The 15,860-nt window shown below is 40.7% G+C and overlaps 1 protein-coding gene across 4 annotated transcripts; it reads left to right on the plus strand.

The window, feature by feature from the left end:
- Positions 1-749: 749 nt before the first annotated feature.
- Positions 750-14,722, plus strand: MAT2B (methionine adenosyltransferase 2 non-catalytic beta subunit). 4 transcript variants are annotated; one of them, XM_081137167.1, is made up of 7 exons: positions 750-1,154; positions 7,885-8,079; positions 9,868-9,982; positions 10,192-10,344; positions 12,018-12,211; positions 13,306-13,419; positions 13,805-14,722. In XM_081137167.1, the coding sequence occupies exons 1-7, from the start codon at positions 1,125-1,127 to the stop codon at positions 13,973-13,975; spliced, it is 972 nt and encodes a 323-aa protein (XP_080993293.1). In that variant the 5' UTR covers positions 750-1,124; the 3' UTR covers positions 13,976-14,722. The 4 variants fall into 4 exon arrangements, with proteins under 4 accessions (XP_080993293.1, XP_080993296.1, XP_080993294.1 ...); XM_081137170.1 differs by lacking the exon at positions 750-1,154 and adding an exon at positions 2,650-2,831; XM_081137168.1 differs by lacking the exons at positions 750-1,154; positions 13,306-13,419 and adding an exon at positions 2,651-2,831.
- The last annotated feature ends 1,138 nt before the right edge of the window (positions 14,723-15,860 follow it).

Consider the following 15,860-nt stretch of genomic DNA (forward strand, 5'->3'; position numbering starts at 1 on the left):
ATTTTTAAAATGATTTTTTAAAAAATATTGAATTATAGTTCTTTAAATATTCTGAATATTAGTTCTTTGAAGACCATTTTCCCAGTCTGTGCCTTTCTTATTCATTTTTAAAAATATTATCTTTTCATGAACAGAAACTTTTTTAATTGAATTTTAATTTATCAATTTTTAAAAATTGTAAGTTCTTCATTGCTCATAGACTCTCTGCATGCCACATAGAGTTTACATGTGCTATGTATGTACTTTAAGTGGGTAGAGTGTAAAGAGTTAAGTGATGTTTTTAGGTCTAGCTGAATGGCAGTTTTGTTGTTAAATTGTTAAAGAATCATAATCCCGAGCAGTGGCTCAAAATTTAATTGCACATATACATCACCCTTGAAAGTTAAAAATAAGATCACTCTACTCCACTCCTTCAGAATGATTGTTTCATTTGTTCCCTGGCGCAGGCAGGTTTAGGAATCACAGATCTAGCCATCTTTAATGTGTGGCCAAATTTAGGGCTTGCCTCTTTTCCACTTTCTCAAACAAAGGGCAGGAAAAGATTAATGGAAATGACCTGTTGCATTTTAATCTCTGCTTGCTGTTACCACGTGCCTTTTACCGACCTTTGAAATAGTTTATTAAAAAGCACTGGGGGGAAAGCAATGGAAAACTTTGCTAAATAAATTCTTCTGTAATGAGACATAACAAAATATTTCAGAACAGGAAATCAGTTGCGTGGTCTGCGTGCTTTCCAACCGCCGACTCTTGCTTTTCTTCTGCAAGAGAAAATTGCAACAAGTCTTCACAGGGAGGTTTTGTTGCTGTTGTTTCTTCTAAAAAAAAAGAAGTTGGTTCTCCTAATGGTTTTGCTAATGGCCCTTCACTAGTCCGGCGATTAAGCAGGAAACTTCTCATTGGGTATTTTCAAGACTGCCACGGGGAATCAGCTGCCAGTTTACTGCAAGGTTGAAAACTGCACGAGGTTCTGGGATTGGCATCAAAATGCTAATTTAAAAGGTGGAGCGGAGCTGCGGCTCACGTTTTCCCGGCCCGCGCTCCCTGCTGGAAGAACAAAGACGCGGCCGGAGGCGGCGGCGGCTGAAACTCACCCCGAATCTGCCTTCCCAGCTCATTCTGGAACCATGCCCGAAATGCCCGGGAACATGGAACAGGTAAGGGCTTAGCGGTCCAGGGAAGGAGGCATTCTGGAGCTAAGAGTTGCTTGAAAAGCATCTGGGTGCACGACCGCGGAAAGCCGAAATGAAAGGGTGTCACTCATTTCTTTAAAACATAGAACCTTGGGACGCGAAGGAATAAACTAACTTTAATTCTTGACCCTGTACGAAGTTCCCAGTAAGTCTCATGAGCTGACAAACGTGCAGTGCAGCAGAGCGGGTTCCTGCAGCGGCACAGGCGAAGGTTCTGCGTAGAGGAGGCTTTTGCCTACAGGGCACCCCCGCCTTTCTTTGTCTCGGCGTGAACCGACCCCGCTAACGTAACTTGCAGCTCCAGGCTGCCGTCGTTCCATTCCTAGGCTTGGCCCCAGCACGGACTGGGACAGTGCCTGTAGAACGGCGGCGTTTTCATGCGCACAGAAACTTTCCTCTTTAAAGAGAGTGATGAAAAACCACACACACACGTGCCCCTAAAACGATGCCACGGTTTTCCTGCAAGTATCCAACCAGATGCACAAACGCAGGCAGGACGCTTTTGCTGCCCCTCGCTCCAGGCAAGGCTTCTCTGGGAATGCAAGCTCGCGGCATGTGCTCGTCCTAAACTCCTCTTCACATTGAATACTTAATTACTTTTTCGTGGGTTAGATCGCAACACGCGTTGCAACTAGAGACTTTGTAAAAACTCTCCAGCTTTTGAGAATGAAGAGGATCTGGAATCTTCTCCCCCATCCCCCTGCAGCCACCCCCGTTACTTTGTTGCCTGCAGATCCGGCGGGGTCGGGGTTGGGGCAGTGCTCTCAAGGACCCTAAATACAGGCTAAGCTGACGAGCAGGAACAGTCCGGGTTAACACAGAAATCGATAAAAGGAAGGGCCTCACTCGGGCTCTCTTCCGTTACTGTTCCAAAGACACTCTACAGACTAGGAAATGAGTTCTTGGTGGGGGGTGGGGGTGGGTAGGAAAGTCACAGGACTTTTGCAAAAGGCTGCTTAGGTTCCAAAGCAAAAAGGATTTCGGAAATAGGACTGCGGTTTCGAAGGGAAAGTAACTTGATTTGTCACGTTAAAAAAGCGTGAAACTGGGGCTTGAGCACGACTCTGTCCCCTTGGTTCCTTCTTGAACTTTTGGCCCTACTTTTTTTCTTTTCCAATTGCAGTTTACGTTCAATATTTTGTATTAGTTTCAGGTTGATGCTTATGCACTGCGCACAAGTCTGCCAACTTGAAGTTGCAGGCAATCCAATTCAATCCTGCCCTAGTCAAAAAAAAAAAAAAAAGGGAAAAAAGTACATAAAATAACTCTCTCAAAAAACATAACTTGGATTCACTGCTTAAGGCCAAGGCCTTTGTTTTGTGTGTCCCTTTAAGAGTTGGCGCGTGGGCAGAAAGCTCCTCCGGCGCGCCCGCCCCCTTTCTGGGGCTTGGGCGCAGCGTGGCCAATCAACGGGCGCGGCCTTGGCAGCGGAAGCCGGAAGCGGTAGGCAGGCCACCGGACCTCGGGGAGGCGGGCCGAGGGCACCGGAGCGGCAGCTGCGGGGCTGCGGCGCTGCGGCTGGCGCGGTCCTGGGCGGGAGGAAGCGGCGGTCGCCGACGCGGCGCGAGGACGGCCGGCATGGTGGGGCGGGAGAAGGAGCTGTCCGTCCACTTCGTTCCCGGGAGCTGCCAGCTGGTGGAGGTGAAGCAGGCGTCCCGGGGGTCTCGGGGCAGCGGGTGGCAGAGGTGGCTTTCCAGGCGCATCCTCCCGCTCGGCCGCTCGGCGCCGCCTCCTCGGCTCGGAGGACCCGGCGGCGCCTCGGGGTTTGTTTACGTCGCGCACACCCGCCCCGGGTGCCCTCGCAGCCTCGGCGCTCGGAGACCGGGAGACTGGGTTTCACTTTTGCGTCTCCTCGCCCCTCGCGGGAGTGAAGAGGGCTCTTCGGGGCCGTCTCGGTTTTTGCTTCGGTTTTCCTTAGTTTCTCTTGCATCCTTTGTGCCCGCCCCTCGGTCTTGCCCGTTGGTGTCTCTTAGGCAGAAGGGGAAGGGTGGCTTTTCAGGAATAGTAAACAGCGACCAGACGCGGTGTGTGCATCGCGGTCGTCAGCCCTGGAAGGTTGATTTGGCTCCGCGCTGCAGATGAGGAGATTGAGGCTTCGAGGCCATGCCCGTGGTCCGCGTTCATCAAGTGCATGTTAGAAGCGGTGTTTGGGGCTTTAAAGGCGCTACACAGGTTGCGGGAAGAAAGGTGGTCCCAGCGTTTGGGACCACCGCCCTCGCCCACCTTCTGTCTGTCCTCGTCCAGGCTGCCCGGCACTCACCCACCAGTCTACAGAATATACCCAGCCCTGGGGCTCAGGAGGCTGGTCGTGCCCAGACCACCGTGTCTTCTGGATAGAAGCGGGGATAGAGGAGACGGCAGTTTGGGGGAATGCAAAAAGTTTTAATGCCTCCAAAAATGTGGCATGTTGGTGTTTTCATGTTACTTTGGGATGGGATTGGGGGGAGTAAGTTAGGATAGATGGGCTATTTATTTATTTTTTATTTATTTACTTTTAAACATATCTTTATTGATTTCAGAGAGAGGAAAGGAGGGGGGAGGGGGAGAGAGAACATCGATGATGAGAGTCATTGATCGGCTGCCTAGCCCGCAACCCGGGCATGTGCCCTGACCTGGAATCGAACCCCGATCGCCTGGATCCTAGGTGGATGCTCGCCCGCTGAGCCACGCCCGCTGGGCCAGATGGGGTCGTTAAAGCACTGTATTGTTCCTGTGTGGCCCAGACAGTGCTGAGTAACTGCTACCTGTTGTCAGTTTACGTTTATGTATATGTATGTGCGTGTATAAAACGGCTTCCACAGTAGGAGCCCAGTAGACTAACGTAAGTGGGGGTTTCCCTCCTTAGAAATGGTACGTCCAGCCCGGCCGGCGTGGCTCAGCGGCTGAGCGTCCACCTAGGACCCAGGAGATCGGGGTTCGATTCCCGGTCAGGGCACATGCCCGGGCTGCGGGCTCGACCCCCAGCAGGGGGCGCGCAGGAGGCGGCTGATCCGCGACTCTCATCATTGATGTTTCTCTCTCTCTCTCCCTCTTCTCCCTTCGTCTCTCTGAGATCAATAAAAATATATCTAAAAAATGGTGCCTCCAAAAGCGTGGGACATATTTGCTGTTCTCAAAACCGGTAGAATGAAAACTCACTCATGAGAAGGAGGACTGGCTTACAGTTTGTCTTAGAGAAGCAGACTAGTGGTCTCTGTGAATAACACTGGCTGGGGTGTGCACTAGGGTAACAGGAGTCAGACCGAGGTCAGCTAAGGAGTCAGGGGATCTTTAAAAGTTTCCTACAGCCCAGGAATGTCTCAGAGATCTGCCTTGAGGGGAAATTTTTCGAAGATCAATTAAAGAAATGAATTCAAAACTTTGCTAAATGTAAGACATTCTAAAAATTGCAAAGTATTGTTATGTTTACCACTAAAGCTGAAGAAGAACCCTCTTTAGGTATTAGTGATTTTTCACCTATTTCTAAGATACTTTTAATGCAAGTGTGCTAAGTTAGAAATCTGTCACCGGGTACTGTTTTGGGTCATTCTGAGAGAGCCATTTATTTTTCTTTACAACTTGGTACTATTTGATTAGATAGCATAAGAGTGGTAGTTCTACATTTATTTATGTATGTTTAATTTTTCAAGAATTTTCCTTCGTATCTGTAAATCTGGTCATCTGATGTCATTGAATTCTGTACATCTAAGGGTTTATACAGTAAGAAATAAATAGGTTCAGAGTAACTTAAAGTGACATTTGATATAATTTACCCATAAAGTAATAAAAATTGAGGAAGTAGACTTTGAGGCACACAAAATGTTTTCAGCTCTTGATTGTGGTTTTGATGAACTAGACAGCTTTTTATTCTTTCATTTTGAGTTCCTCAGGGTTTCAGGACATGCTTGTGTTTTGCAGGACTAAATTTATAGTGTTAACAGTCCAAAGTAATTTTCAGAGGAATATTTATTTTCTTTTAAAAAGAAAAAATCAAAATAATATGCTTTCTAAAGCTTTAGGTAGAGTTCTGTTTATGTATAGAAACTGAAATAGAAGTTATTTTTGGTTGACATCTTTTAATTTCAGAATGATGCATATTTTATTTGCCAACCACCAAATAAACTTATAATCCAATGGAAAAATCTTGTTTTGGCCCCTGTACTGGTGACAGAAGGTGCTCATTAAGTCTCTAGAGAGACTGTGGAAAGAGTAAAACTTATTTTAAGTGAATTCACTCTCTTCAGACCCCTTTGTGGTAAGGATAATATGGAAAATGTCAGGATTGTAGAACTATAAAGCTATAACAGCCTTAGCCATCTTTCCAAATGCCTCCTTTTACCAATGAGGAAATAGATCAACAGAGATGGAGTAACTTCTCAATGGCACAGTTCTTGGCAGAGCAGATAAAATTTAATCATCACGAAACCAAATATAAGTACAAAGGATTGCGACAAAACTCAGTATGTATTTGGCTGGACCATGGAAGCAAGAAGACCCAAGTTCTGGTTTTAACTGGACAAAACCTTTAACATCTCTAGGCTTTAGATTCCTCACTTTGGATGTATATCTGCCCTGCCTAGCAAAGCTGTTTTTATGATCAAAAGGCCTGATTATGATCAGGTCTGATGTAGGTTTATATGACAGTTGATGGTTTTCAGATATAAGATTGTGCAGAATCATTTCTGTTTCAGAAAGTGCTAAGCATAACGTATTCCCTAAAGAGCCTTGCTGTCCTTGTAACAGTACTCTTATTTCATGAAGTCTAAGATGCTCTTGATTATAAAAGATAATCTGGGCTCTTACTTGAAGATGCACTGAAAAGCAGAAAACACAGCCAAACTATGACACATTTATAAGATCCATGTCTTTTATCCATGTAACAGATGTGTTACAATAAGGGGAAAGTTTAGTCAGTGAAAGATTCAGAAATCATAATTTACTGTTTAGTAACCTTTGTGGATTGCGTAATGCTTGCTCTTGGACTTTCTCTAATTTTCCTTTTTAAGGGGGAAAGATGTTGCTTCTAGAAAGATAGTTGGCAATTTTTTGGCTTGTTTGAATTAGAGGAAATTCTCTTTAGAAAAGCCTTGGACTTCCCTGGAGTTCAGGATTACACTTCTCAAAGTGCAGTTCCCAGGTCACCATCAGCAGCACCTTGGAATTTGTTAGAAACGCAAATGGTCAGGCCCTGCCCCAGATCCCCTGGGTCTGAAAGCCTTCCAGAGGGCAGTCCGCACTCGGAAGCCGAGAACACTGACCTACGAACTCCCTTCTGCTGCTTCTAGAGGGAAGCAAAAAGTGAGAAACTCGAAAGAAACCAAACCATAGCTCTTTCATAGTGTTTTCCAGGGATGTTTATAGTACTTAGCCCGTGTAAATTGTTTACAGATTGTATCTCTACTAGACTTGGCAAGTTTTCTCTTTATAATTCAATCTTTGTAGAGCTGTTTTCTTGCCAAATGTAAAGAAAATATTTTGCTGGCTGAAAACCTTGTTTTCATAGATAAATGGGCTTTGAGCCAAGTTTTGCGACCACCTACATGAATTTTCCTTCTACTTTAAAAATGCTATGAAATTGGTTGAACCAAGGACAATATCTTTAAGAATTTACCTTTATACTGTTCCTATCAGACCTTTCATTTCAGGTTTTTCCTATGATGGAAATCCCTGATTTTTGGTAGCCTTTTTTCTTCTTTTAATGTTTTTATTTTTTTAATATATAGTCTGCTGGTTATTCAGCTGAACTGAGAGCTAAGGGAAGGTCTTTGGTTATTGTATGCATCTTTAAAGGTTTGACAACTCAGGATTAGGGGACTATAACAGCATTTGGAAATAAGTCTTCAAGATGATGAAGTTTAATAAAACTTCTGTTTCTGACTTAATTCAAGATTTTGGAAGATAATTTGCTGTTGCCTGTCTTGATATTATTTCCTAAATAGTAGTTCCTTTTAATTTTTATGTGTAAGGGATTTTTTTCATTTTCACAGCTGCAACACATATCCGTTTAGAATTTTTTTTTTTTTTTTTTTTATTCTTTATATCTGTGTTTATTAGTTTAACTGGTCTATGTAGGTAAATTTAGAGTTTTAATTCAAGAACATTTACCAGTCTGGTTAAACTTAGAAAGGATATTAGTGCCATAAGGATCAAATTTGTTTTTCCTTCACATAAATCCCTGTGGACTGTGAATTCTCTCGCTCGGACCTATCAAAATATGCTACATCAGTGAGATTTGAAAGAAAACTTGGGATTAAAAACTGGAGACCGAAAATGTCACCTTGTAAACACTGGTGGAATAAAGGCCAAATATTTAATCAGGTCATAAAATAAGTAAGCGTAACCCTAATCGTGGACTTTATAAACTGAAGAACATAATTAAAGTTGCAGTTGATTACTCATTTGGACATCACTGATCATAGAATTAAGATTTTTTATTATTAACATAGGCAATCACAGTCTTTTTGACCAGCTGATTCCTTGCTGTGTCATCTTAGGTGGTTTTTTTTTTTCCTTTGGTAAGATTATGAAAACTTTCTTAAGTGATGCAGTTATCAATACAGTTTGATCTTTGTTCTGACTTAAGAATTGGCTTATGGATAAAGGACACAAAGCAGAACGCTTAGAGGAAGTATTTGGTGAATGATCACCTTGACTAATTTTGTTGAGAGAATTTTTTCAAAGCAAATAATCCCTTTTCTTCCCCTTCACCTTTTAGGAGGAAGTTAACGTCCCCAGTAGGCGGGTCCTGGTTACTGGTGCCACTGGGCTTCTTGGCAGAGCTGTGTACAAAGAATTTCAGCAGAATAACTGGCATGCCGTTGGCTGTGGTTTTAGAAGAGCAAGACCAAAGTTTGAGCATGTTAACCTGTTGGATTCTAATGCTGTTCATCAAATCATTTGTGATTTTCAGGTATGGTTTAGTCTGTTTATTTTAACAAATGTGAACCATATTAAGAATCATCTGGATGACATGGAAAATGTTCTTGCTTTGAAGGAAGTTACTCAGGCTCTAGCCTAGTAAGCAACAATATGGAGTACTTTTTTTTTTTTAGCATGGCAGAGTATATGCAATCATTACAAAATGAGTAGCCTCAGACACAGGTGGACAAAAGACAGAATATGAAACATTTTATAAAAAGCTTATGTTTCTGTCCAGCTGTCATGGCTCAGTGGTTGAGCATCGACCTATGATCCAGGAAATCGAGGTTCAGTTCCCCATCAGGGCACATGCCCGGGTTGTGGGCTTGATTCCCCCCCCAGCAGGTACGTGCAGGAGGCACTCAATCAATTGCTGTCTCGTCATTGATGTTTCTCTCTCTCCCCACTCTCCCTTCCTCTCTGAAATCAATTTAAAAAAAACCGTATGTTTCTGAAGTACCACTCACTATGCAGTTGTTTTTTAAATACTGTCTATAAACCTTACAGTACTGCAAAATAGACAGTATTTCCATTTTAGAGGTTACAAAGGCTCAGAAAGGTTAAATAACTTGTTGGCCATGGTCACAGTAAAGTTATAGAAAAATTTGGCTTCTGTTCTACCTCTAATCAAATCGAGAGTTTAAGTTTTTTCCAAGTAACAACTGCATTAGAATCTTTTGGGAAACTTGTTCTTAGGCCTCTGTCCCAGAGATTTTAATTCAGCAAGTCAGTTAGGGGACCCAGGGCTCTACCTTTTAAGGAGCACCCCAGATTGTGCACATTGAAGTCTGAAAACAACTAAGATGGTGCTTGCTGAAGCAGTTGTTGAGAGGGAGGGAGTTTGGTATGTGGGGAGGCCAGCCCTGTCTATCAGTGGCTTTCCCAGATCTTAGTTTTGGCTCAGCTCCTCTGGGAAATAGGTGCCCCTTCTCAGCAAAGGACCCTCTGCATTCCTCTATCTTGACGCCTGTCACATGATAGTGAAAGTCTCTTTACATAGCTGTCTTTTCCACTAGATGATGAAATCCTGCTCCTCGCACAGTGCATAGCATATAGGTGGTGTACTAAATGCTCACCTGGGAATATGATGTTTCTAGGTAGTTGATTTTCTTTAAATGAATGATCTAAGAGATTTGAACTTTTGAATTTGATCTGTAGTGGATATTCCTCTCCCTTTAACATAGATCTATTAATATTTAGGTCATATTACTTACACAAATGATAGCTTTCTTCTCCCATCCAAGTTAGGGGATGAAGCTCCATTTGATTTAGAAATATAGTTGTTGATACAGATGTTTTTCTGATTTTGCCTAGGGATTGCTGAATTGCTCTTTCCTTTTCAGAGCCTATATATATTTATTTTTTAATCTTTACCCGAGGATATGATTTTTATTGATTCCAGAGAGAGAAGAATGGAGGGAGGAGGGAAGGAGGGAGACAGAGAGAAACATCTATGTGAGAGAGAAACATCAATCCAGTCCGTTGTCCCCCAACCGGAAATCGAACCCATAACCTGGGTATGTGCCCCAACGGGGAATCCAGCTGGAGACCCTTTGGTGATGGGACGATGCTCGACCAGCTGACCCACACTGACCAGGGCGCCTACATGTATTTTTAAGGAAGTTCGAACCTTGAAAAAGGGAAGTATGACAAACACAATGATTCTATAGTTGAAGGAATGTTGACTTAACATTTTTCTTTGACTTAAATTATTGTTGGAAGGCTGTAGTTCCTCTGTTTTATTCCTTTTTTGGTTTAAAAATCAATGCTTAACTTCTAGCCCCATGTCATAGTACATTGTGCAGCAGAGAGAAGGCCAGATGTTGTAGAAAATCAGCCAGATGCTGCTGTTCAGCTTAATGTGGATGCTTCTGGGAATTTAGCAAAGGAAGCAGGTAATAATGACTTCATAAAATCTTTATAAAGTATTAAATTGCTGAATGTGTAAAGATGAAAGTTTTCTAGATTGCTTTTGCTTGTAAAAGATTTGTTTTTATATATGATACTTATAAAAATATCACATATATATATGCTGTTAAAAATTCCAGTGAAGCGTAATATATTCATATATTAATTTAATAGATTGTTTTTTGTTTTTTTGTAGCTGCAATTGGAGCATTTCTAATCTATATTAGCTCAGATTACGTTTTTGATGGAACAAATCCTCCATATAGAGAGGAAGATATACCAAGTCCCCTAAATCTGTATGGCAAAACAAAATTAGAAGGAGAGAAGGCTGTCCTGGACAACAATTTAGGTAAGGCACAGCAGTCTCTTTAGCCCCGGGTTTGTCTTGAGCATTCCTTTTTGTATATGATGTGTTTGTGTGTTTAATTTAAAAAATAAGCCAAAGAACATATCACTGGAGAAAAATTGGAGAATACAGTTAATAAAAAAGAAAAATAAGAATTTTAGAAACCTTGAAGAATTTGTGAATGCTTCCAGACTTTTTCCAGTATCGCTGTATACATAAATATCATTGTGTATAGCAAACAAATCATGTATATAGTACAAATTTTTGTAATCCGATTTCCAAAAATAGGCCAGTATAATTTCTCTTAGATTGAAGTCTTGTGTTATTTTGTGGCTTCTCTTTTCTCCTGTGTGTTTGTGTATACATACATACATATATGCACGTACATGTGCTGATTATAAAAGGTATACATCCTCCTCGAAAACAGTTTTTTTAAGTTTGAGATTGTAAGGAGTGGAGGTTCTCTTCTGCTACCTCAGAAAGAAGCACCGACTGCGGTTATGTGTGCATGCACTTTCTGCGGACTTTTAAAATGTGTACATGTTTTGTAATCTGTGCCCCCCCCCCCCCCACGTACTTGGGATTTCAGTACAGATGGAGCTGTCACTTGGATATCTCTTTCCTATCAATGGCTACATAGTACTTGATTGAATAATCCCTGCACTGAAACTACTGCCTTAGATTGTACTATGTCTTGGAGGAGCACCCCCTAGTATTAGATACTGATAGACATTTTATAGGGTTTTTGTTTTTTTTTAATATGCTTTTACTGACTTTAGAGAGAGGAATGGAGAGAGAGAGTCATCGATCGGCTGCCTCCTGCGCGCAGCCTGGGCATGTACCCTGACAGGAATCGAATCGCCATCTCCTGGATTATAGGCCGATGCTCAACCACTGAGCCATTCCGGCTGGGCCATGTCTTTTGGGTGTGTTTTTTTCGTGTTGTAAATTATCCTGCAGAAATTATCCTTTAATTACATACCCATGTATGGTTGTCTAATAAGTTTAATTTAATTGAACTGTTTGATTTTTTTCAGTTAAAGTGTCAATTACCTAGTCTGTTGTAACCCTTCATTGGGAACCAACATAAAATCTAAATACTTCATAATTCTTTAATCAGTGGTTTCAAGAGTTATGTGGTAAATACTGACATACCCTTTATATAGATTTACCAATTGTTAATGTTTTGCCACATCTGTTTGTGCATATAATTTTTTTTCTGTACTTATTAAGAATTAGTTGCATTTTACTCCAAAATACTTCACCGTGTATCTTCTAACAAGGATATTCTTTACATCATTACAATGCAGTTATCGCACTCAGGAAATTTAAAATTACTGTCATATAATACACAGTCTGTATAGGAATTTCCCCAGTTGTCCCAGTAATCTCCTTTATTGCATTTTATTTTTTAATCTAGGATCCAATCAAGGATCACTCATTGCATTTAGTTGTCATGATCAGTTTTATTTTTAATGATCATAATAATGAAGAAATTATGCATAAAAATACCCCAAATGAGAGAACACATTTGTTAAATGGGCATCATTACAGGTAAGCTGTGTCATTTTGGTCTGTTGCAAGTTTTCTGGTATATTGTTTAAATCCACATACTTTCATCTTACTCAAGACTTAGGAACCAGTCAGCTTTAAAATATTACCTGCTTCATCCCTAGGAGCTGCTGTTTTGAGAATTCCCATTCTGTATGGAGACGTGGAAAAGCTGGAGGAAAGCTCTGTGACTGTTATGTTTGATAAAGTGCAGTTCAGCAACAAGTCGGCCAACATGGACCACTGGCAGCAGAGGTTCCCCACGCATGTCAAAGACGTGGCCTCCGTGTGCCGTCAGCTAGCAGAGAAGAGAATGCTGGTGAGAATCTTGGGAAGGAAGATTTTCTAACTTCTGCCTTAGTAAAAATCCTGTTCATGAGTGGAAGTTCAAGTGCTTTATTTCAATTTTTTATTTTTATGATTTTTCAGTTACAGTTTACATTCAGTACTATTTTGTATTAGTTTCAGGTGTACAGCATAGTGGTTAGACAATGATACACTTTACAAAGTGTTCCCCCCAATATTTCCAGGACCCATCTGGCACCATGCATAGTTACTACAATATTATTGACACTGTTTCCTATGCTGTACTTTATAAAGTGCTTTTTTAAAACTGTAAGGAGACCAAGCACAAATAGTTTACAGGTAGACAGTAGGCTAAATTTGCGAATTAGAGAGATATCATACTCTTGTGTTTGCATTTATTTTTCGAATACTGCAGACCCCATCTGTCATTTTTTTATTGCAAGATGGTTGAAAACTTGTAGTTGTTCTTTGGATAACAAAGTAATCTGCTGATATCTTTTAAGAAATTACTTTGTTGGAGATCTATGTAATATTGAAGAAGTCTCTACATGGGAATTTACAATTTCAGCCACTTTGGGAGTTAATTTTAAATATTTGAAAATGTTGGAGCTAACTAGAATATTTATAAAAAGATAACAGACTGATTTATTTTAGAGTATTACTAATAGTATGATATACTTTTTTTAACACAAAATTTTGTATATATCTTAAATATGTACTGTGACAGTATTTAAGGATGTTACAACTAATGCGCTCATCTTGAAAAGTGGTTCTGTTAAGCTTTGTTTTTAGTCTCTTAGAATAATTAGAAATACTTATTATTTTGGACTGTGTTTCCATAATAACCTGTAATCATTTTGGGGATTCCCAGTAAATAAAATAGTCATTTATATTTTTATTTAAAAAAATAATTCTCAAGGCTAAGTTCTAGAAATTGCTTTTCATGTTAGCTGGGGATACATTTGATTTTAGCTATCTTATGGAGAGCATTCCAGAAAGGAGAGATGTGTTTTAATTCCCGGGCCTTTCGATGACCTTTCTTGTCAAACCTACCATTCCAGTCAACTCAAAAGTTGAAACTATTTTGAATTTTTGTGTCCTTGTAAGGATCCATCAATTAAGGGAACTTTTCACTGGTCTGGCAATGAACAGATGACCAAGTATGAGATGGCGTGCGCAATCGCAGATGCCTTCAACCTCCCCAGCAGCCACTTACGGCCAGTAAGTACATGGCATTGAAGCCTCGATTTCCGAAATTCCACAACCATTACTGTAGTATGTATTATGTGCATCATTGATAACATTTCCTGTTGCTTTGGAAGTATCGGTAACTTCATTTTCCCATATTGATCACAGTGATCTTCGCTTGTATGTTGAAAGTATATATCGTTACTTTTCTCTAATTATTATGTATAAAGGAGCCTATCAATATTGGTGCCATTTATAGAGTAAGTACTGTCTGGATTGTGGCAGCTTTTTTCTTCTTCTTAATTTTCCTGGGATCAAATCAGATTTGCACTGAAGGCAAAGTGAAGTAGAGAATATAAAACCACCACATGTAGTCTTTCATGTATTTTTGATGTTTTGTTTTTATTTTTCTTTAAAGATAACTGACAGTCCTGTCTTAGGAGCCCAACGTCCAAGAAATGCTCAGCTTGATTGCTCCAAATTGGAGACCTTGGGCATCGGCCAGCGAACACCATTTCGAATTGGAATCAAAGAATCACTCTGGCCCTTCCTCATTGATAAGAGATGGAGGCAAACAGTCTTTCACTAGTGTATGTGTTGTCTTTTTTTTTAAACAATAGAGTATGTGGCACTTTTTAAAGGACGTCGTTTTGTATGAGTGCTCTTTAATTGTGACGTATGACCTTTCAGGTAAACGATGCTCTTGCACTAGTGAAATCGTGTAAAGAAACAGGTCAATAATGCCTTGCTTGACGAAATGTTTCTTTTATCATTTTGTTTGTTCTGGCTTAATCTGCTGTTCGAGTATCGTAGATTATGATTCTTCAGTATTTGTGAGCTGGGATGAAACATCTGCTGTAGACTTCTTTGTTTTGGGGCGGGGGATGACATGCATTGTTCATTCCTCTAAACCTCTGCATTTTCAGGACTGTTGCAGCTGTTGTGTTGACCCTTTTGTGTTTTAAAGTGTGAAATAGTATGAAAATCATTGCCGTTCATTATTTGCTCTGCTTGAGCCCAGATCAAAATGTTTGAAGGAAGAAACTTTATTTTTGCAACATGAGTATAGTTCTTATGCTTGAGGCATTTTCACATGTTATGTATATTGGAACTCGTGCAGCTAGCTCAGTGCCTCCTGCTTCTGTAGCGGTGTATGGTGAACACTTGAGAGCAAATGTGTGTATGTGTCTGCATTTTTAAATATATATAAAACTGTCGTTTTCACTCCATGTCACTAAGTGATATTTCATATGTGTGGTTATACTAATAATAATGGGCCTTGTAAGTCTTTTGACCATTCACGAATAATAATAAATACGTACTGCTGGCATGGTAATGCTTAGTTTTCTTGTATTTACTTTTTTTTTTTTTAAGTGTAAGGACCAACCATATAAACTCATTATTTTGTTGCGTTACTTTTTAAAAAAAATAAATATATTTTTGTTGATTTCAGAGAGAGGAAGGGAGAGGGAGAGAGAGATAGAAACATCAATGATGAGAGAGTCTTTGATTGGTTGCCTCCCACATGCCACCCGCTGGGGATCGAACCCACAAACTGGGCAGTTGGCCCGACAGGGAATCGAACAGTCTGACCGCTTGGTTCATGGACCAATGCTCAACCACTGAGCCACTCCGTCCAGGCTGTTACTTTGATTTTTAAAAATTACATTCTTACCATGTAACATCGTGTGCATACAAGAGAATATAATATATTAAAATACATATTAAGATACAAAACAGGACCCACCACTTGAGATCTAGAATGTTACATATACTGTATCTACTGTGTCAGCTGGTTGTTTCTCAACTAAAGAAAAGAATCTTGTTACATATTTACAGAGTGTTCCTCCTAAAGAATGCAGAGTGTCTGAATGTATTCTCAATACTAAGTAACACCCAGGTGACCTTAGCCTGACAATATCTCTGTTCCTTAGGAAGGAAGTGGTAAGGTGGAGTGACTCGTATGACGTGGCTTTGGATCTGGGGTCAGGGTAAACCCTGGTTTCAGACTTTCCAATTTCACTCCTGGAGTGTTCTTTCCCTAGGTTATAATCTTTATTTTCTCGTTGGAAAAAAGTCCTGGTTTACTTAGAATTTGGGGTTTAGAGAAGATCAGATTGGGGTGATTTGGTTAAAGCAGCAATTCCCAAACCATGCTCTCTATGTTTTATCTTTAACTAGGGGACCATTAACTGATTGATGCTGAGCCCTAACCTGGGCCCACTGATAGGATTTCTGGGCTCAGTGCTTCTAATTTAGGTTTAAATGTGTGTGAGTTTTTTTGTTTGTTTTTAAGCTCATTTCCTGTAGTACACAATTCAGATATTCAGAGTTAGAAAAATGTTTCTCATTCTCGTCGTCCAGCCACCGACTTTTCCAGCTGTGGGAGACACCCGCGTAGGTGAGATCCTGGTGCGTTTCCGGAGGTGCCCTGCGCATGTAAGACTGCAGTCTCACAGCCCGTGTGTGTGTTC

Source organism: Miniopterus schreibersii, assembly GCF_964146895.1.
Source record: "Miniopterus schreibersii genome assembly, chromosome: 4".
Lineage (NCBI taxonomy): Eukaryota > Metazoa > Chordata > Mammalia > Chiroptera > Miniopteridae > Miniopterus > Miniopterus schreibersii.

Coding starts and splice junctions, on each gene's coding strand:
- MAT2B (XM_081137170.1), top strand. CDS start 2,769: ATGGTGGGGCGGGAGAAGGAGCTGTCCGTCCACTTCGTTCCCGGGAGC. Junction 8,080..9,867: donor AAATCATTTGTGATTTTCAG/GTATGGTTTAGT, acceptor CTTAACTTCTAG/CCCCATGTCATAGTACATTG. Junction 10,345..12,017: donor TGTCCTGGACAACAATTTAG/GTAAGGCACAGC, acceptor CTTCATCCCTAG/GAGCTGCTGTTTTGAGAATT.